The 21,108-nt window shown below is 46.9% G+C and overlaps 1 protein-coding gene across 24 annotated transcripts in view; it reads right to left on the minus strand.

Annotated features, from left to right (window-relative positions):
• MGA (MAX dimerization protein MGA) overlaps positions 1 to 19,727 on the minus strand; it is a 64,638-nt gene extending 44,911 nt beyond the window's left edge. For 9 of the 24 annotated variants that reach the window (XR_008465849.1, XR_008465850.1, XM_054197582.1 and 6 more), the window contains exons 1-2: positions 8,455 to 9,053; positions 4,705 to 5,846 (exon numbers count right to left, since the gene is read on the minus strand). Coding sequence is in view for 22 of the 24 variants with exons in the window: in XM_054197582.1 (XP_054053557.1) it covers positions 4,705 to 5,768 (1,064 nt within the window). In the remaining 2 variants the exon portion in view is untranslated. The other 15 variants (XM_054197584.1, XM_054197585.1, XM_054197583.1 and 12 more) reach the window with 12 other exon arrangements.
• Positions 19,728 to 21,108: the final 1,381 nt, after the last annotated feature.

Here is a 21,108-nt window from a genome sequence, read left to right on the forward strand (position 1 = left end):
TCAAATTCTATTAAAGTTAATTGTTATTAAGAAAAACAGTATTTATTAATGTTAGTTAATGCTAATGCAATTTCAAATATAACTTAATTTTAATAACAATATATTATATATAAAGGGAATATTGCTTTATATATTGTGCATATATGCATGTGCATTTTTTTATTATTATCCACCCACCCACCTCCACAGCCTTTAAAGAATGACCACACTCAGTTGAACCCTGTGCTGTGACTGAGGGAGGGGACGATGTGGGGGAAGAGGTTGCTTCCTCCTCATTTAGACTGAAGACATACTTAAGGGAGAAAACGTGGGACACACAAGAGTCACAACATGGAGCTGGGAGTCTCCACCTCATGAAGAAAGACTGCAGTGTTAAAACAGGGAGCAGACAGTCAAAACACAGATTTGTATATTTACATTTACATTAAGTAACCAGAATTAAACCTGAAGCAAAAACCTGCCTTCTGAGGGAATAGCAGGCAGCAGGAGAGTGGCATACCAGTCCTGCTTTGTCTACTGTCTTCTCTGGACAATAAGTTTCCTATTAGAAAGTTTCTAGCTTTCATTTAATTAAGAACGTCAAATGTAAATTAAGAAGACTTTCTTCTTCAGTGAGTTTACTGGGAAAGAAATTCTAAGATAATCCACTTACGGGTTATGGGCAACTCAAAATCCTGTCACATTACAGCAGATCCACAATTAAAGTGAATGCTATTAAGAAGACCTAGTCATCTGCTCCTCTATCTTAACATTCTCTAAAATAAAGAGACAAAAAACCCTAATAAATTTGCTGGCCAGGAATAAATTTCTCATCTGAGTTCTACTGTTTCCAGTTGGAAGCTCCGTAAAGTCTGGACTTCTCTAGACATTTTCCTTTATCTATTACAAAATGTATAGTCAAAGCTAAGGATTACCTTTCTATTAGGGATCTGGACAGTATTCAAAACCAAAGCAGCCCTGTGGTAAAAATTACAGTTCTAGACACAAATGTTATTTTACTCTGCATATTGCAACCATAAGCCAGATGGTGTCAAAATAGGTAGCACCCATCTGTGTGTCTGTATGAGAAGAAGTAGTATTTGCACCAAACAGTGAGCAGCATTTTTCTAGATTTTTAAATTCAGATGCAGTTATCAACTTTCCAAGCAATAAAATGTTGCTTTTTAGCACTGAAGTAACTTCACAAACTAAAAGCCAAATGAAATTATGTGCAACATCAGCAGTCACAGCAACTTCTCTTTCTATATCTTATAGGAAGATGAATCATGCAATTTTGTCCTCTCAAAATTCCCAGCTTAATCCGAGATTGGGTAAAAACAGTGAAAAGTGAAATAATGTCTTAACTAGCTCCTTCTTTGCCTGATATGCAACAATGCTCATATTTAAGCAAACTTCTTTAAACCCCAAGTAATGTATTTGGTACCCTCACAATAAAACAGCAAAAGCAGGGAAAACGTTTTCTTGCATTTTGCCAAATTAAAAACCTTTTAGCTGCTCATTTATGGAGTTTTATTTATTTATTTTTAACTTAGATCATTTTAAAATGCACCATGGGGAAAAAAAACAAACCACAACTGATTTCTTTTGGAATTAGTCTAGCAATCTGTGGCTGAGGTTTGAAGGATGATCACTTGCCTTCCTGTTCCAAAAAGAGGGCAAGGCGGGAAAAAGTAAATTGTCAGACTAAACACAAGAGAACTAAATTAGAAAAACAAGGCTATTAGAGCATTAAAAATCTCACAGTATTGCATTTTTGAAGCAGGAAATGCAAAAGACCTTGAAAGGGAGAAAGGGTACATTAGCCTGTAAGACTTAAGAACCAGTAAAGTTTGTCTGTGGTTCCCTTCATACCCCCAATGTCTGAGTGTTTCCAGGCATAAGCATTCCTATGGTAGTGTCCACAACTCAAATAAAACATTTACTTTCTTTAAAATACACCTGATGAAACTAAACATACTACCAGGCCACAGGAAAACAAAAAACAAACAAACCAAACATACCACCTTGTTTAAAGAAAACAGTCCTTTATTTCCAAAGTGCACTAATAACTCAAGATTAAAATTATTCTTAGGTATATGCAACACTTTACACAGTTCCATTCTCAAAAATGTCAGAAAAAATGAGTGGTGGTGGGAAATATCACGCAGTCTAGCACTAAGAACTCCAGTTCCTTTGGAGAGCATCATCTGAGAGGCAGCAGTTCCCATCTTCTGACTCTCATCCAGATCTAAATTCAACAGAAATCACTACCCTGCATAAAAGCAAGATAGTGTCTATCAACTATTAGTAATAGTTGGCATATGACCAAAAAAATGCCCTATCATTAATATGTATATATTATATAATATGTGTATGTATATACATATATAATATGTATATATTAATGTATCTAGTTTGATAAAAAAAAATGCCACTCGCTCAACACTGTCATTGAAAGGCTGGCACATTTATGAGCAGATCTCAACTGCACGGCCTGAAAACACCGCAAACAGATCTGAAGGAAAAAGAAGAAATACCGTTCTGAAAAACTCCAGTGCATAAAAAGACAGTTCTGCCATTTCTTGGCTAAGATCAATTTTTGTCTTTCCAAGTACAGAATCTGACTTTTTCACATAGAGTACAAAAACATAAAACAAAAAGCTGGACAATGCTTGAGGGTTGTTCTAGGACTATGGTAACCTTTTTTCATCGAATGATAGATGCTTCCTAGACCGGAATAGAGAAAAACCCTTTACAGTCTTTCCCTGTCTGCACAGCTTTTAGCACATTTCAGAAATAAATTGTCTTGGAGGTGAAACCAGGGAAGGCATCTAACATGCTTTGGACCAAAAGAAATTAAGTCTGCCAATTTGCATCACCTGTTCTTAAGGAAGGTCCTTGAGTCCTTAAAATGATGGGGTTTATTCCTTGGGAAAGAAGGGAACAAAAACACCCCAAGCTGTCCAATTCAAATAGTTTTTCAAATAATTTGGAATGACCCCTTCAGGCAAACAAAGTGATAAAAATTTAACTTTTTCAACTGCAGCTGACCCCAAGGAGAAAAAAAATATCACTTCGAAGACAAAATAACATTTCAGTAATTGTTTTCAGAGTTTTACTGTTTTACTTCCAATATGCAAAGTTATCTAAACACTTCTCCATGCTGTACTCTTCGGAACTAAAGAAAGCCCATCCTCTCTGAAATCAGTGTACTTTCAGTCTTCCCGACATGTTTCTCTAGAATTTACAATACTTTTGGAGAATATAAGACATCTAGAAGACATTCTTCTTCCTAATACACTGATATCAGAAAATACTGCAAAAGAAAGGTTAGAACACAAGATCCAAGAAGCAATGTTAGTACTCTTAAGAATTATTACAACTAAACTCAATAAAGTCTCAAAAGATGGTGAACTTTGTAATTTGAAGTTTTTCAGTTACTCAAAAGGCAAGGAGAGGCTTTCTGCAAGAAAAAAAACCAAACAACCCAAACAGTCAAGTAAAATTCTCTAAAACACAATGAAGTAGGACAGCAATACAGCCTTTGAAACAAACTGTATAATTATGTCATAAATACAACTTTTCTTCTTCTAGGAACTGGCCTCTAATTACACCATTAACATCATCCTGATATCCTGCAGCTAAATAATTTCTTGGTGTACTGATCTATGTATGGCTGCTTTTGTCACTAAATCTTTAGCAAATTAAGCCTCGTATTCAGAGACAGACATGAAGAACCATGGCAGAAGAGAAACCTCTTTTTTTGTTGTTTTTTAAATCACTTCTTCAGGTTTGAAGTATTTCTAGCACCTTTTGACACAGATTAACTATTCACTAAGTCTGCTCTATTCTATTCCTTAGAATCTGGAAACTAAGTGAAACTGCAGTAAAATAACAGGTTTTGCCAGGCTTGCTTTACCAACAGGAACACTTACTGGTTAGCAATTTCCGTACTACGGGTAGGCTCTCCACATACACTACATTGCTTTGCTACTGTTTGTGTGATAGGAACAGAATGGTTCAAAAAGTCAATACTGGATAAGCACATAGACATAAAGTTACCATGGAGTAAATTAAGGTCTGAACAGGGTAACAGTTATTTTGAAGTACTTTCCCAGGTGCAGATTCCCTTACCTCCCAGCAAACATGAGGCAACCGACTACCAACAGGCAGGCTACTTTGTGGAATAAAAGAATTCACACAAGCAGTTAGTGACAAAACAGTGGCATGCTGCCAGTTACAACTGCCTTGTAGCAATCCCTACACATACCCAACCTAAATACCCATACACACCACACAACCTCACCCATACGCTAATGAAAATTGAAGATACAGAGACAGCATGTGGCTGCAGTAAGCAACCCTAAAAAGAAAGGTGATGTTCTGATGACTGCTATGTGCTCTGTTTAAAACTCTGAAAAATTAAATTTAGTCTTCTTAAATGCTAAGAGGGTTAAGAAAAATCCCCCAACACTTCTTTAGAAAGGGAGTTAAGGAAACATAGGAAAAAATACTGAACTCTTACACTCCTTGGACACATTAGAAAGTCCAGCCTGATATATGACTGCTCAAGTAAAGAAAAGCTTTAATAATACTAACTGTTCTGCCACTTCGAGTCAGGCAAACTTTAGCTGTAAATCTGTATACTGAACATCCTATTATTTAATCTTTTACCAAATACCCCACTCAACCAGTATTTGTTCTAAAAATAGAATGTTAACCCACCTTTCAGAGACTTCTTGTTTTAGCTTTGGCATATCACCCAAAGACAGGTCAGTGTCCAGGAAACGCAGGAAGTCCCTTTCTGCATTAAAGGACTCTTTTTCCAGATCAATGTCTGATGGATTTTGAGCAATGAATGAAGAATCTAAACTTCTCTGATGCAAATCTAATGCATCAACTTCAGCAGGGCGACCACGAATGCTAGCAGCACTAAGAACATCACCTCCTTCCAATTCTAAGTTACTGTTTTGTTTCACATCACGCTGAGGTCGACTATTCAACCCATCATCTCTGAATCCTTTAGCAAAAGGATTGTAATCTATTTTCAGCTGGGTAATCTGGATGTTCTGGTAGGCTGTAACTGCGAAGAACTCTGTCTGTGGAAAGGTAAATGTATGGACATCTGGGCCATTGAGCTGAATGACTTCTGTGGCTTTGTCTGCAGGCACCAAGTGAAGTCGTGGCAGATAACGGTGCATAGAATGCAAGATTATATGACCCTCCTGGTCCAGGGTATTGTTGGTAAGTTTGAGTTTGTAGAAGGATACCGGCTGATGCATCCAGTATTGGCCAGTGGAAGGGGATTCTGGATGAATAAACACTCGACCAAGAACATGGGGTTCTGCCTTCCCACTGGGCTCCCACCAACGGCCATTCCATTTGTATCGGTGATTGTCCACAGGGGATATGTCCATGACTAGGATGTACTTCTGACTGGCATCCAGACCTGTAATCCAGTATCGGCAGTACGGGAACATGCGCCTCCCCTGCTTTGTCAGAATCATCTCTGTGTTGCGATGGTAGAATTCATTCCACATGCTGTTGTTATCTAGGGTGACAGTAATGCCCCCTGAGACACAGTCAGCTGGGAGGCAGGCCTTGACTTTGGATTTTATTGGAGTTGATACACTGCTGGCAAGAGCACAAGCATCACGGTTTGCTACTAGGATTCCTTGGTCAGCTTTACCATTTCCCTGCTGTTGTTTCAAGATGACAAAAAAAGCAGGCGCTGCACCAGACACAGTCCCACCATCCCGGCTACCCAAGACAATCTGCTGTTTCTCCATGACGAGCACTCTTACAGTTTCTCAAATCAAATGCAAATTCCACACAGTTCTGAAAATCTTCTATGTGTGTTCACCATTCTGGAAAGAAGGAAAACCCAGTTACAATTATTCAAATACAGCTTAAGAAAGTAATTAAGTCTCATGAGAAATCCTTTTTGTAACAGTTCTCCACATTAAAAACTTAGAAGATAATCAGTACTATAAAATCAAGCACAATTAGGATATACCAAATCAAGGTTGCCTGTGTGTATATAATTTAGGCCTTATAGACACGGGGGCTATGACACCTTTAAACTGAATTTTCATGTAATGCTTTGCCACAATCTTTGCTTTGCTTGATATTTCAAAGTGCTCTTTGTTCTGATATTGCCTCAACTCTTCAGATCATTTGCTTAACAAACAGCATTTGGCAAAACGTGCAGAAGTTTTCAGAACAGCAAATGGCACATCTCTGACACAAAGGCAGAAGTCATTTGCTCTTGTCAGAAAGAGTTCCCAGAGGTCCAAAACTTCCCAAAACTTAAAGGGGGGAAAGGAAAAAGAAAAAAGTACATGAAAAACATTTTCCCCAAGTTTCTTTATTGAAAAAGACTAAGTTTGTGTGGCTGGGATTTCTTTGCTCCCACCCGCTCTAACCCCAAAAACTTCTAAATGTCCATCCAAGGCAGAGACAAAGAACAGAAGAGAAAAAATAGTTCAAACAGATAAGCTCTGGGGAGAAACAGACAAACTAACTCCCAAAAGGCCATGCAGATAAGATGAAATGGATGAACGTAAGCCTGGAAGCACAAAGCAACCTTAGCTACTTCTATCTTCTAAATTACGGAAATAATTTAAATCAAATAAGAAAACATTTGTACTGTTATGATTAGCCCAATCGCTGTTTAGGGAGCTGAAATAGTTGCCTTTTTCTGCATATACGCAATTCCACTTTTGTGTGTCTACCTCACAGTAGTTAAGTATTATGTCAACACTCTAACAAAAGATGATTAACAACTTCATTTTTCGAAGAGCCTGTATATTTCCCAATGTGAAAATTTGAAGTAAGGGCTTTTGGTAACTCACAAGAATGCCATTCCCACATTCAAATGTTTGTATTTGTACCCTTATTGTATATGGAACACAACACTGACAAAAAATGATAGATTCTTGAATCAAATGTCTAGTTGGTGGGAACCAGAAGCAAGAGTGAATCACCATCACTAGCAGTTAGCTGCTTGAAAACAATCATAGTTCCTTCCAGAGAATTAACTCAAATTCATGAGTTTTAAGTGAACTAGGTATTCAATAAGACACATTTATTTTGTTAGGACTGGGGTACTGTAGGAGGAAACACTCCTCTGTGCAAACCAGCTGCCACATGCATGTGGGAAATGACCCAAAGCTCAGGAGGCAGGCAATTTATACTCCATGATAAGTGTTCTTCTTGACACCTAGGAAATATGAGAGATCTACTTCTACCCTTTAAACTTTGCACTACAAAACTTCAGGTAAAAGTTAAATTGGAGGAAAAAACACAAAACTGTTCTGCACAGATTTTACCTTGAGGAGGAACCGCTTCCCCACAAATACACTCACAACCACCCACCCACCCAGGACTACTTAATAGAGTCTGGAACACAAAATGAATTAGCTGTTCAAAATCAGCTTCATATTTTCTAGTTTAAGAATGTTGCCCTGCTTTTTCAGTAGAGCACGCACATCCTACATCTCAGCAACACAAGAAGTTATCCCCAAGAAAAACTTTTTCATGTTCATCTATAAAAACACAATAGAAAGATAAATTCTTACTAAAAATCAGATACACGGAATGGGGAGAAAGAAATCACATCCTGAGTTGTATGTGATTTTCCACCAACTTACCCTCTCTACATACGCCTACAGCATGTTCCTACGTATACTGAACATACAACCATATAGTGAGTTCACATTAATGCTGTGCAATATACATCAAAACTGTATTAGCTCAGGAAGGAAATACACTATCAAAGCGATTTCAAGTCTGGTTTAATATATGCAGAAAGCCTGTAACTTTAAATTTACTTGAGGTAGAACCTACACAGAAATAAATTCAAAAAAGCTCAACAACCATGCATTCAGCAAAAATTCTATGCATACAAAGAGCTACTGAGTCACAGTTTCTGTTTTATAACATTTAAAGTTCTTGCATTGCGTGGTTGTAGTTATTTCTACCATAGGCACTGCTCACAGTATCAAGTCAAAGATGTGTGTGGTTACAATGCGATTATGTCCAATTACAGTAGCCAAAAGCTACATTATTTCAGCACTGACACGGTCTATTACAAGAACCATTTTGCACATTTTATTACACGTGGCCATTCACACTAGTCTGCTTTATTATAAGCACGGAGTTTCTAAACCAGTATTTCAAGGAAAATGTGTGCATTTGTGGAAGTTGAAGTTCTAATCAGCTTCAGAATGTTCACTTCTCTACCCTATAGAGAAGTCTATAAGGTCTATTTGAGGAGCAACAGCTAACTAGACAGCAGTGGCCAAAAACGTACTCAAAGTTGCACTGAGATGTACTAAAAGCAGGAAGATAATCAAACGTGAAAAAACGCGTGCCAAAACACAAACAAAAAAAAACAAACCCCAAAACCAAAGAAACAACCCCAAACCACCCCACCCTGCAAAGACGACCACGGTTTATGTACGTCATGCTCACAAGCAAGGAGCTCCGCACGGGTTTCTCCTGCCGCAGGCCGAGCACCGTTAGGCACCAGCGAGCCGATGACGACATCCCGCCGCCCGCGTGAGAACACTCATCACGCAGCGGAGGGGAGCTGCGGAGCGCGAGACCCGCCGCACAGCCCGCCAACCGCCGCGTTGCCGACGGGAGCCCGGCGCCGGGCCCAATGGCAGCGAGCGCTGAACGCGCGGCGCTGCCGTTCAACACCGCGGCGGCGGTGCCGCTCGCCCGCCCGCACACCCAGAGGGGCGGCCCGGGCCCGGCAGGCTGCGCCCGGTGCGGCGAGAGTCGAGCGCCCCGCCCGGGGCAGGTGGCGTCACGGTCACCGGCCGAGCGGCGCACTTGTCGCTTTTAACGCTCCCCCCCTCGGCCCCCCCCGCCGCCGGACGGCCCCCAGCCGGAAGCCTCGGGATGGGGGCAGGCAGCCGCCGTTGGGAGCCAGCCGGGCCTTTCCGGGAGCGGCGGGGGCCGGAACCGCCGCCTGCGGTGGCTGGCGGAGACCGGAGGGCAGCAACACCGGCGCACGTGGGGAAGCCGCGCCGCACTTCGCCGGGACCCGGTCCGGCGCTGCCCCAGCGACAAGGGCGCGGCGCGGCGCCGCCGGCGCTCCCGAGGCGGCCCCGCCCCCGCGGCGCGCGCGGTGGGGCGGCCCCGAAGCGGCGCCTCGCGTCGCCGCCGGGGAGCGGCCGGCGGGGCCCGGGCCCCGTCGCCTCGTGGCTGCGCCTGGTGTTAATTTTCGCAGCTGGGGCGGCGGTCGGGAGGCGCGGGGGAAAAGCGCGCGGAGCTGGCGGCCGGCGCCCCCGCCGCGCCCCCGCTCCCCGGTAGTTACCGTGCGGCGAAGCGAGGGGCCTCCCCCCTTCCTTTCTCCTCACGCGGACCGTGTGTCCGCCAGCTGGGGACAACGTGCGTGCGCACCGCGGTGACGTCACCGCGCCGCAGCGCGCGCAGGCGCACCGCCAGCTCACGCGCCCCCCCCCTCCCTCCCGCCTGCCCGTCACGTGCCCGCGCCGAGCGCCGGGCCCGGCGCCCGGCCCGGCCCCGCGCACAGCGCCGCGCCGCGCGCGCGGGGAAGCTTCTCGAACGGGCGCGGACGCGGCGCTGCGCCGCGCGCACCGCCGCCGCCGCCGCCAGCCGCCGCCGCCTTCGAAGCCCCGCGGGGCTCCGAGCGGCAGAGCCGCCGCCGCCGCGGCCCCGCCCCCCCGCCGCTGCCGCCCGGCGAGGCGCCCGGCCGCACCGCACCGCTCCGCTCCCCCCGGCGGAGAGTCCCGGCCGCGCCTCAGGTCACGGCTCTGGCCCGGGGCCCGCCGGCGGCGGGGACGCCTCCCGCGCTGGCACTCGACGGCCGGGGGGGCGGCGCCGGCGGGATGGGCGCCCGGCGGCAGCCCGGTCTGGGCAGAGCCGGCAAGCGCCGTTCTGCGCCCCGGCAGAGCCCTGCGTATCGTCCCGGCGCACCGGCGGCGTTAAGGGAGCCGGCACCGCACCGCCATCCCCGGGGCAGAGGCTGCCTCATCCCGTGCCGCCGTTCCCCTCTGCAAAGGCGAGGCGCAACGGATCTCCGAGGCACGAACGTGGGTAGCCTGGGGAGAGCGTCAGCCCGGGAGGTAACGGTACGGCCGGGATCAGCGTCATGCCTCCCTCCCTCTGCGTGAGTTCTCACCCATCTGCCAAAGCTCAATCAGAATTTGACCCAACACCACCGACAGTGCAGAGGTGCCCAGTGACTTTCAGACAGCTCGCACCGCATGTCACACCAAGTACCCAGGTTAACCGAGCGTCCGAGGCCTGGCGCCCTGGGGGATGTCAGGCGAACCAGTTAGCAAACAAAACCCGCCTTGCCACAGTCTATCTCGGCATAACCTTAATAGAATCTTCCCACCCTCGGCACCTCACCACGCAGCCCACCACACCACACCACACCTAGACTGGCAGTCCTTCACATAAGCCAAGGAAATTACATTTTGTAAACCTGGCACTTCTGAGAATAAGCCCCCTAAAACACAATTCCGAATGTTAAGGGAATGCACACCAAAATGCAGCGTGGCTGCATTTCTGTGCACTTCTGTGAAGCCCACCACCACCCCTTTTTCCACCAAGAATATTCATTTTACAAGACTGCATCCATTCTGGAAGGACAGATACTAACAGTGGTGCCAAAAAGTCAAGGCATCAGGGTTAACAAGCTAACTCCAAGATCCAGCGTCACCAGTAGACCAGGATTTTGTACTGACTGCCGCCTACTACAGGCTGTAACTTCAGCAGGGCTGCTCCTCAGTCTAATGAACAGTTGTGCCTTTGCTGTCAGGATGGAGAAAAACGGCAAAACGAGCAATGTTACAAAGGCCAGCACCCCTTTGAAGGTTTCTTGGCAATGTAAGTTTACGCTGTTGGAGATCATCTCAGAAGCACATAGCTAAAGAAAATACATTTTTAAGGCACTTGAAAAAATGCGCACCCGAACAGCAACATAGGCAGGTCTGTAGAAGACCAGAGAGTATTTTTTCTCTTTTAACTAGAAGAATGAACTCAGGCTGAAGAAAATGAGGATTAAGCACATTCACTGTACAGAGAAACTGCTTAAATACCAAATTCTACATTCATGAAAGAATATAAGATTGTGATTTTGACACTTTAGCCATTTATAAAGGTGAGGTATGGGCAGAGGCAGGAGGGAAGCTTTAGCCCCATTGTGCTGGTTTCATCTGGGACAGTTAATTTTCATCATAGTAGCTGGTATGGGGCGATGTTTTGGATTTGTTCTGGCAACAGTGTTGGTCACACAGGGATGTTTCAGTTACTGCTTGATCAATGCTTACACAATGTCAAGGTCTTATCTGCTTCTCACACCACCCCACCCGCAAGTAGGCTGGGGTGCACAAGAAGTTGGGAGGGGACACAGTTGGGACCATGACCCCAACTGACCAAAGGGACATTCCATGACATGTGACATCATGCTCAGTATATAAAGCTGGGGAAGGAGGAGGAAGGCGGGGATGTTTGGAGTTATGGCATTTGTCTTCCCAAGTAACCATTACACATGATGAAGCCCTGCATTCCTGGAGATGGATGAACACCCACCTGCCGATGGGAAGTAGTGAATGAATTATCATAGAATTGCCTAGGTTGGAAGGGACCTTTCAGATCATCTAGTCCAACCGTCAACCTAACTCTGACAAAAACCATCACTAAACTATATCTCTAAGCACTATGTCTACCCGTCTTTTAAATACCTCCACGGATGGTGACTCAACCACTTCCCTGGGCAGCCTGATCCAATGCTTAATAACCCTTTCAGTGAAAAAATTTTCCTGATATCCAGTCTAAACCTCCCCTGGTGCAACTTGAGGCTGTTTCCTCTTGTCCTATCACCTGTTACTTGGGAAAAGAGACCGACCCCCACCTCTCTACAACCTCCTTTCAGGTAGTTGTAGAGAGCGACAAGGTCTCCCCTCAGCCTGTTCTTCTCCAGGCTAAACAGCCCCAGCTCCCTCAGCCGCTCCTCATAAGACTTGTTCTCCAGACCCCTCATCAGCTTTGTTGCCCTTCTCTGGACACACTCCAACACCTCAATGTCTTTTTTATGGTGAGGGGCCCAAAACTGGACACAGTATTTGAGGTGGGGCCTCACCAGTGCCGAGTACAGGGGACGATCACTTCCCTAGTCCTACTCACCACACTGTTCCTGATACAGGCCAGGATACTGTTGGCCTTGAATTCCTTGTTTTACTTTGCTTGTGTGTGTGTGGCCAGGATTAAACCACAACATCCATATACTAGATAAGGTTGGCATGGTAGAAGGGAAACACCCAAATGCTGGCAACAGCAGATTTAGAGAGAGAAAAAAAAGGTTCAGAGGAATTGGAAGTAAGGAGATACAAAAAAAAAAAAATCACACAGAGATAGTATTCTTTTTGTTAAGGGTCATGCTCAGCTATTCTCTAAAACAGCTTCACATTATGTTTCTCTCTCAGAAGTTTCTAAAATATCTTTGCACGAGAAAAAGCCAAGGCTAACAGTCAAGCGTCTTCACATTTCACATAGCAAATGGGAAGTAAAGGGAAGAAAGAAATCAAGAAAGCATTCCAGTTTAGCTATAAACACTGGAGGGAAGGGTGTGCAGCTCGATAAAGGACCTGGGGGACCAGAGGACTGCCACCAGCTCTGTATGTATGTGCACTGCACATCTGTGTCCCTCTAAAGGGCAAGGTCATGTGGTTGTGGAGGGGTGTTGGACATCAGCAAACCAGGGCAGTCCCAGTCAGCTGAGAGACAGCATGTACCAGCACCTGGAGCACACCTATGGCCTCAGCAGCTTAAATGTCCAGAAGCCAGCAACTGGGGAGACTGGGATCCAGGAACCAGCTGCTGGGCAGACTAAGTGTTTAAGCCCATCTGCTGGAGGGAATCTACCTTGTACATATCTATACACATACATATGTGTGCATATATAAAAATAGATATGCACACCCACTCTCACTAGCAGGCCTTCACCTTGCTCAGACAGGGAGGGGGAAGAGGATAAGGCTGTGCTGCTGCCTGTGTTCCTGTGAGTATCTGCCTGATCTGTGTGGCCAGACGTGTACACATGTATATGTCACGTATACATATGCTCTATGTGCTTGTGCTTATCGGGAATACCTTTTCAGCCTTACCACTGATTATACTTGGGGGCACGGAGCTGCAGCTGCCTCAAGCTGTCAGATCCAGCACAGTATTTTTCCCCCTTAACAAATTCAATCAGAAATAATTACACCAATTAAAAAATTAAGCCATGTTGTCCAGGATTGATCAGGAACAGTCATTTTATACCTACAGCAATCGTGTATCAGGTACAGCAGTCATCAAGTTTTAGGGTCACAGGATACATTGACACTCTATTTTGTATTAAGCAATATGTTTCTGAACAGTGACAATACAGAAATGTCTTTTTTTCTTCAGCAAGAGGGACACTTGTACACCTAAGAGCAGCCACACAGAACTGAATAACAGACAGTGCCACATTCATGGCCCACAAGCCACGTGTTCCAGTGACGATAAGAGAAGCAACACCGGAGACTGTTGATGTTGCCAGGGATTTTGTTACCATTTCACCTAACGCAGGTAGAAATCCTTGCTTGCAGCAAAAGCGGAACCTCTAGTTTACAAGGAGAGCAAAGCAGAATCTCTAGTTTATAAGGAGAGCAGATCCAACAGTAGTACCACAGATTCCCACCAGCTTAAGTAACCTGGTTCTAAGCAGCTTATACCTGACAGGAAATAGAAGTACTGCAATAAAGAACTACATCCCATTTAGACCAGTACAAACACCAGTTTTAAGGCCTTGTTTGTGCTAAACACCAGTTGGCAGCATATAAATGAACTGGTTTCCACCAACTGAATACTGCCCTCCATGATCAAAGGGAGTTACCTTATACTAAGCAGTAAGGTGATGGTCATATTTGAAATGCTGAAGTCCACTACCAAGAAGTACCCTCTTACCCAAATGCTTCTTTCAGACATATTCCCTGCTTTGCAGCACCTTCAAAGTATGAAGTACAGTCTTTACAAACTATTTCAATAGCCAGTAAATCACATTACTTCTTTCAGGAATGGCTACAAGCATAAAGCGCCAGTTCAAGCCTGGCCACTACAAATAACACAGAGCCTGTAACTTTCACCACACAGCAATCCAGTTTTTGCTAGCTGGAGCTGTAGCAAAAAGCTTTGTTCTTCATCCACTCTTATTTGTAACTTGTCTTCAAAAAAAAAGATTCAGTGAGGATTCAGTAACAGATCACAAGCTGAAGGGTCACAAGGCTTTGCTAAATATGTGTATGTGGGAGAGCAACATATGTTGCACACATAGTTAAACACAATGTAACAGTCGCCAACCTGCGTAAAACATAAAGGAGGTGCGGATTTTTTGTTAGCAATCCCCTTTTCGGTTCGAATACAAAGATCTGTACTACACAAGTAGATACACGATAGGACATTTCTGTCATACTGTACACTTTGAAAGGCACTACTACTGGAGCATTACTAGAGCATAAAGGAAGCTTTCAACTCTCAAATTCATTAGCTAAAAATGAGCACTAGCTGCAACTAGACTCGCTGAAAACAACAGCTATCAAAACCAACTGTGCCAATGTAATACACCCACAGCGGCAGTCAGTCAGCAGAGCCTAGTCTACAAGTTTATTACTAACTATGATCAGGCAGCGCTGACAATCATACAAAGTCCCAAGTTTTGGCCACTGAAAAAAAAAGAAAAAAAATTTTAAAGACCTGAAAATTTAGTGATGCTATCTATAGTTAACAGTGTTGTGTAATGTGCACACTAGAAGGGTTAAAATACAAACCCATACTTTCTTTAGCCAATGTTTTGACACTTTGGAGAATTATTAACACAGTAGCATCCCACAAGAAAGTCTGTTAATTCTGAAACTCTGGGATGCACTAAACTGCCTACAGAAGGTATCTAGTCCCTTTTTCTACACCATAACCAGCCCCACTAGTCTCCAACTGCTTCTCCAGAAGAATATTGGCTTCCCACAGTTGAATGTTTGCTTTACACAGATGTCTCTAATAACTTGCAGCATCTATGACAGCTCCAGACCTCTGTCCTTAGGCAACAGAATCCTAGCCCAAATCTCCTTTAAAAAAAATTTACATTGTTTTATTTATGATAGAGAAGTAGCTTATGTTCTTCCTTTAGCTATACTGAGGAAGTATAATCCAGTGTCAAGAAGATTAAAGATGAAAGTGGTGGCAGAATCCAGCTAAAAAGTGTGAGATTAAATAAAATTTATTACAAGAAATGGACTGTTGCACAGAAAAAAAAAAAAAAGAGCAAGAAATCTGCTTTTCCAGATTTAGGTCTTCTTGCTGATCCAAACATGCTAAAAGCACACGCTCCAGCCGCACACAGAGTGCGCTATTCCACAGCAAGTATAACACAGCTTGTGGGCCACCAGATTTCAGCCCAGAGCATTACTTTATACTACAAGCAAATTCACTTGATTACTTTATACTAAAACCAAATTCATTTCTTAGCACTCAGAGCCCTGACCATTGCAAGATGACGAGGTGGTAGTTCAGGAAGTGCTTCATCAACTGTCAGCTACAGCCCTGCAAAAGCAGCAGCTTCTATTGGAGGAACAGGGCAAACACTTGAGCCGGGAGGGGAGGGGCAGGGAGAGGAAGAGGGAAATACCTGCTTCACCTCTCCAATACTAACACTTTGCCGCAAGAGACCAAACTTTCAGTCCCCGGTGAAGTTGGTGCTTTGTTAAACAGCAATCCTGCAATGTGCGGCGCACAACACTCTCCATCTCCCAAGAGTGCCCTGAACTTTGGGGAAATACAGAAACCTTCCCAAACACCAAAGATTACAAAACAGAACACACAATCCATTGATATAATTATGAACCACCGTTTAGAGGGCAGGGATAAACACCAGTGCTTGCTACAAATAATTGCACTTTTTTTAACTGTACACAATAGGTTATTATTTCAACATTTAAATCATGTATTTTACATTACTTCCCATATTTTATCAGAAAGTCATTGATATGCCCACTACTCGTACATTCAATGACTGCTGTATTTTTTCAATATACTATTATTTCAACTACTGAAAATTACAAAATAAAATAATAAAGCAATGTTTCATGCTTTTTGCCATGCAACAGTGGCAGAAACAAGCCATAATCAGCAGGAGTAACACCATTCTGATGAATTTCAATCTCTTTATGGCCATCATGAGGAACATTTATCACATACATGACGAATCTTCAGCTGAAGATCTTGTCCACATCATAGAAAAAAAAAAGAAAAAAAAAGAGAGCAAAAAATAAGAAAATTCAGCAGAGCAAGTCAGGCAAGTAAAAAAGCCCACACCCGAGCTCAGGACTATCCTATTCATTGAGCTGTTGTCTTATAGCAATAGTCATTGCTACAGTCACCAATGGTTCATCAAGTTAGAACTGCCAGGGAACCTCTATTCCCCTTTTATGTTATGGTAAAAAGGAAAGTAACACCAATTAAAGTACCAGACTGCTAGTGATGGGTTCCAGGTTTGTATCCATCTTCATTATTGACTTACTGACTCATCCTGTGGTCAGGCAGACCACATCATGTTATCAGAAAGCACTGTACTGCAAGAGTTAGCAAAACAGCACAATTCCATTATCACAAGTATTTGTATAACAGTAATTAGGTCACAATCTTTTCATTCTCCAAATTGGCTTCTTCTGAAGATAGCAACTGCAAAAATGAATGCAAACATTTTTATTGTAGATATGTTTTATCTGGCTCCCACATTCATTTGCTGTCTTTTATGCTTTTCACATCCCTTACTGCCTTTCTGGTTTGGGCTTGATTTAAAAAAAAAAAAAAAAAGCCAAAAAAAACCTTTTTTCTGTTTGCTTTCTTCTCATGACAAGCCTTCATTATTCTTCTCACCCATACCATTCTCACTGCATTCTTCCGTATCCAGTCCAGAAATATCAGATATATCAAGGATTTATCCTAGGTACTGAAACCAGAAAGAATCCAACAGTGAAAGCACATTCCATCTTTGTGTGAAGAGAGATGAGCAATTCCACCACCACCATTCAACTCTTTGTTCTAAAGCCACCTAGTATTAAAAAAAAAAAAAAACACACACAAAAAAAAACCCAAAACCAAAAAAAAGACCACACAAAGAAAACACGCATACACCAAAAAAAACCCCAAACCACACACCACACCACATCCTTAATTATGGAAGAACAAGACACCAAGTAAGCCTTGCTGGTGTCATAGCTAATGGCACCGTTTCCTATGTGCATAGCATGGCTGAATTTTTTAGTAGATCCTCTGCTGTCTATGAAACAGCAAACGGACAACACCCTCTTCTTAGATGAGAGCTCCTTGTCACTCCTCTAGGCAGAGATCTATTTCATTGCATTTGTAAAAAAAATGTCTTGGACTTTCCATTCCTCTGGAAACTAGGTTTTAAAAAGCCAACATACACAACCACGTACTTTAGAAGTGATCTAGTTGATTTGAGCATAAATGAAGTGGCATAAGCTCATAAAGAAAGAATTTCAATTATTTTTTTTCCTGGTAGGTGACCAAACAAGTTTATTCACAAGTGGGACTAACATTGGTTTCCTCTAGTTGCACGTTTCTCTCCCATGACAGGCACAACAGCATCTGCACCAACACTGAGCAAACAGTAGGTGAGGTTAATAGTCAGCTGCTGCCAGATGGAACACGTAAGTGAATGAATGCTGCCCACCTCTGCCAGACCTAAAAACTATGCCTTTTTCCCCCCACATAAACACGCACACACAAAAATGCTCACCCACGGCAACATTTTTCAAGCAGAATCAATTCCCCATTCCGGTTCTCAATACAGACTCAGAAGGAACTGTGCCTGAGGGCACTGAAAGGGTGCTGCAGCCACAGAGCAAGCAGCTGCTTCGGGCAAAATACCTTAAAGTGGCAAGACCCATTCATCAGCCTGCCCTCTTCTTTAAACAACCTTTGGTTTTCAAAGTCTGTAGCAACTTCAAATCTTCAGGGGCTTTAGACCACTCCATCAAGTGCGATTAAAGATGACAAACGAGTTTGGACACTATGTCTCAGGAGTAAGGCTTTGACATCTTAAGAAGCTAGGCAAGAAACTCACACCATGTTATTGGAAACCACTCATCTAACCAGGCTGATGAAAGTTATGCTAACCCTCATGCCTACCTTACCCACTACAGATTATGCCCAGTTTACCATTATTTGACCCCCTTTTAAACTCCTTATCAACTAGCGTGGTACTTAAGGCCACCACCAACTGCTGAATCCAACACCGGCACCCCATCGCCCTTCCAGGAGCGCACCGTTATTTATTTATCCAGCTCCCCTCGGCGGGACCGGCAGCGACAACCCCGGGACCGACTGAGCGCACAATCCCGCCACACGAAGCCGCCTCCCGCGCCACGCTGGCGGGTCCTCGGCCCGGCGGCGCTCGGCCTCCGCTGGGGGAAAGCTGGAAGATACCAGAACGGCGATGGCCAGGCTACGCCGGGCAGCCGAGCCCCCGGTAAACTGGCCCTCGGCGGGGCGGGGGCAGCGGCGGGTGACGGGGGTGGGGGGCACTGCCCCCGCCCGGTGCCAACGGCCGCTTCACGCGACGTGCCGAGACTCACGCGCGCCGCCGCGGGCCAGCGGCCGCCCTCGGGCCGCTCCACCGAGCCGTTACGCTCCGCCCCCGGCTGAGGGGGCCCCGGCAGCCACCACCCCACCCCCATCCCCGACCCGCTCCACCCCCGAAGCCCCCCTTCTGTGGCGCCGAGCGCGCGGAGGGGCGGGCACGTCCCCCGGGCACCGGGGCAGGTCCCCGGCAGAGGCTCTCCCACCGGGGCGGGGCGCGGGCAGCCCGGCCCCGTCTCACGGGTGGCGCCGGCCACGCCCCCTGCCGGGGGACGGTCCCCGGGAGCGCGATGGCTCTGGGAGGTGGCAGCTGCTCGGGGCCGGGCCTCACCCCGACCTTTCCCGGCCGGAGAGCCCGGATGCGGAGCCGCGGGGCTTCTCGGTCCCTTTAACCTTCCCCTCCCCCACCCCCCCCTCCCCCGCGTCAGGTGACGGCCACCCGCTGACCGCCACCCACTGCCCAGCCCCCCTTGCAGGCCCCCCAGCACTGCGCGGCGCGGGGGACGGGCGAGGAGCGAGGGCAGTCCGTGCGCCCCCCCCCCTCGCACGCCGCTCCCCGCCAGGGCCGGGCCGGCGGGCCCCTCGCCTCAAAGGCGCAGGGGAGGGAGCGCGCACGTGTGATTGGGCCGCCGCGCTCACGTGACACGCACGCCTCACGCCGACCTCCTCGAATAAAACTTCAAAACCGGGGCGGGGAGACCTGAGGGGGAGGGGGGGGAACCGGGAGGGAGGGTGTACGTACGTCGGGCCGCGCCCCGGGGGCGGCCGGGCTCCTACCTGCCTCCCGCCGCCGGCTCCGCGCGGCGCCGAGCAACGCCCCGGCCCACGCGCCCCGCTCGCGGCTCCCGCGGCCTTCGCCTGCCACGCGCAACCTCCTGCCGTCTTCATTGGCTGCAGCGGCCCATCACGTGGGCCGCTCCCGTTTTTCCTGTCTCCCCCCCCCCACTCTTTCTCCTCTCGCTTCCTCCCCACCGCGGCCCCGGGCCGCCCCCGCGAGGCCGGTACCGGCGCGGCCGTCCGAGTGGCGGGGGGAGGGGGGGAGCGCAGCAGCCAGCAGCGGCCGCCGTGAAGCCGCTTCGCGACGCCCGCCAGCGGCGCGCTGCCGATTGGCCGGGGCCGCCCGCCGACGCACTTCCGCTCCCCGCCGCCCGGGACACGCCCTTCCTGCCCCTCCCCCGCCCTCGCGCGAGGGAAACACGCTGCGCGCGCGTGGGCCGCACGGGTGCGCGTTCGCCGTTGGCGGGCGCCTTCCACGGTGGTCGGCGGCGAGGGACTACCGGCCCCCGGCCGGCCCCGCCCCGCCGCGGTCCCCACCACCGCCTCCGGTGGGCGCTCTCCTCTTGCGGCTGCGGCGCTGACGGCGGCCCCCTCACGGCGTGGGGGGCCGCGGCCCGGCGCCGGCCTCCCGCAGGGCCTCCCCGCTGCAGCAGCCGGTACCACCGCGGCCTCGTCTGTCCTTCCTTCCGCGCAGCGGCGTCTGCGAATGAGGTGGGGGGAAAAAAAGGGGGTTCGTCTGCACCGGGGCGCGGCGCTCGGGCCGCAGGCAAACGGCCGCGGTGCGGTGCCGTTAAACGTGTTTGACCGACGCTTCCGTATTTCTGGCGGGGCTCGCGGGGGCCAGCCCGCGTGTGGAGCATCCGCAGCCCTGCAGTCCTGCCAATTACGGACTTAGCGGGAAGCTGCTAACGAATAAAGGCCCTACAGGAGACCTGTTCAATAGTGTATCTAAACAAAAGGGTTTTCTGGAGATTACCCTCAAGAAAGCCCATATTCGGTCCAGAGTAAGATAACAGAGCAAGTAAGGGGGGAAAAAAAAAAATAAGTAAACAAATCCCCCCGGGCTATGGGCAGCATGGACACTACGGATAGATGAGGCTGGGTGAACTCGGTGGCAGTGGCCACACACTGAGTGTGGTAACTGTGCCAATGACAAAGGCGAAGCGTGTTCCACAGCCTTGAGAAGTAATTCCAGGTGGACTCGGGTGCAGGCACATCACATGTAATGGGAGCCAATTAAAAAAGCAAACAAAAGGTGATGGTGAACGGCATCGTGATGCAACCCCCCGGCTGAAATTTCTGCAATGGAGGTCTCGGCCTCAAAAAGTGCTCTCCGTCACCGCAGCAACTGGCGTTCCCCAGGCATGGGGACGTTACTGAGAATTTGTGACAATATGGCTTAGGAGTCCACGAGGGATGTAAAACGGGAGGGGTCTAATTAGGCAGACATTTATACTTTCACAAAATTGAGCTTCCTTTGGAAGCGATACTGAATTCCAGTGGAATGAAGTGGGTGTTCCCAGATCATTGAGAAGCTCAAAAATACCTTCTCTCACATATTGGATAAATATTTTTGAGGAATCCCTATAAAAAGGTTACATATTAACTGGTGCAGAAGCTAAACCTTTGGTGGGTTTTTGCAATCTCGCAGACGAGGTTTGGAAGCGTTTGGGTGCCAGCTGCGTA

Source organism: Rissa tridactyla, chromosome 4 (genome assembly GCF_028500815.1).
Source record: "Rissa tridactyla isolate bRisTri1 chromosome 4, bRisTri1.patW.cur.20221130, whole genome shotgun sequence".
In the NCBI taxonomy this organism is placed as follows: domain Eukaryota; kingdom Metazoa; phylum Chordata; class Aves; order Charadriiformes; family Laridae; genus Rissa; species Rissa tridactyla.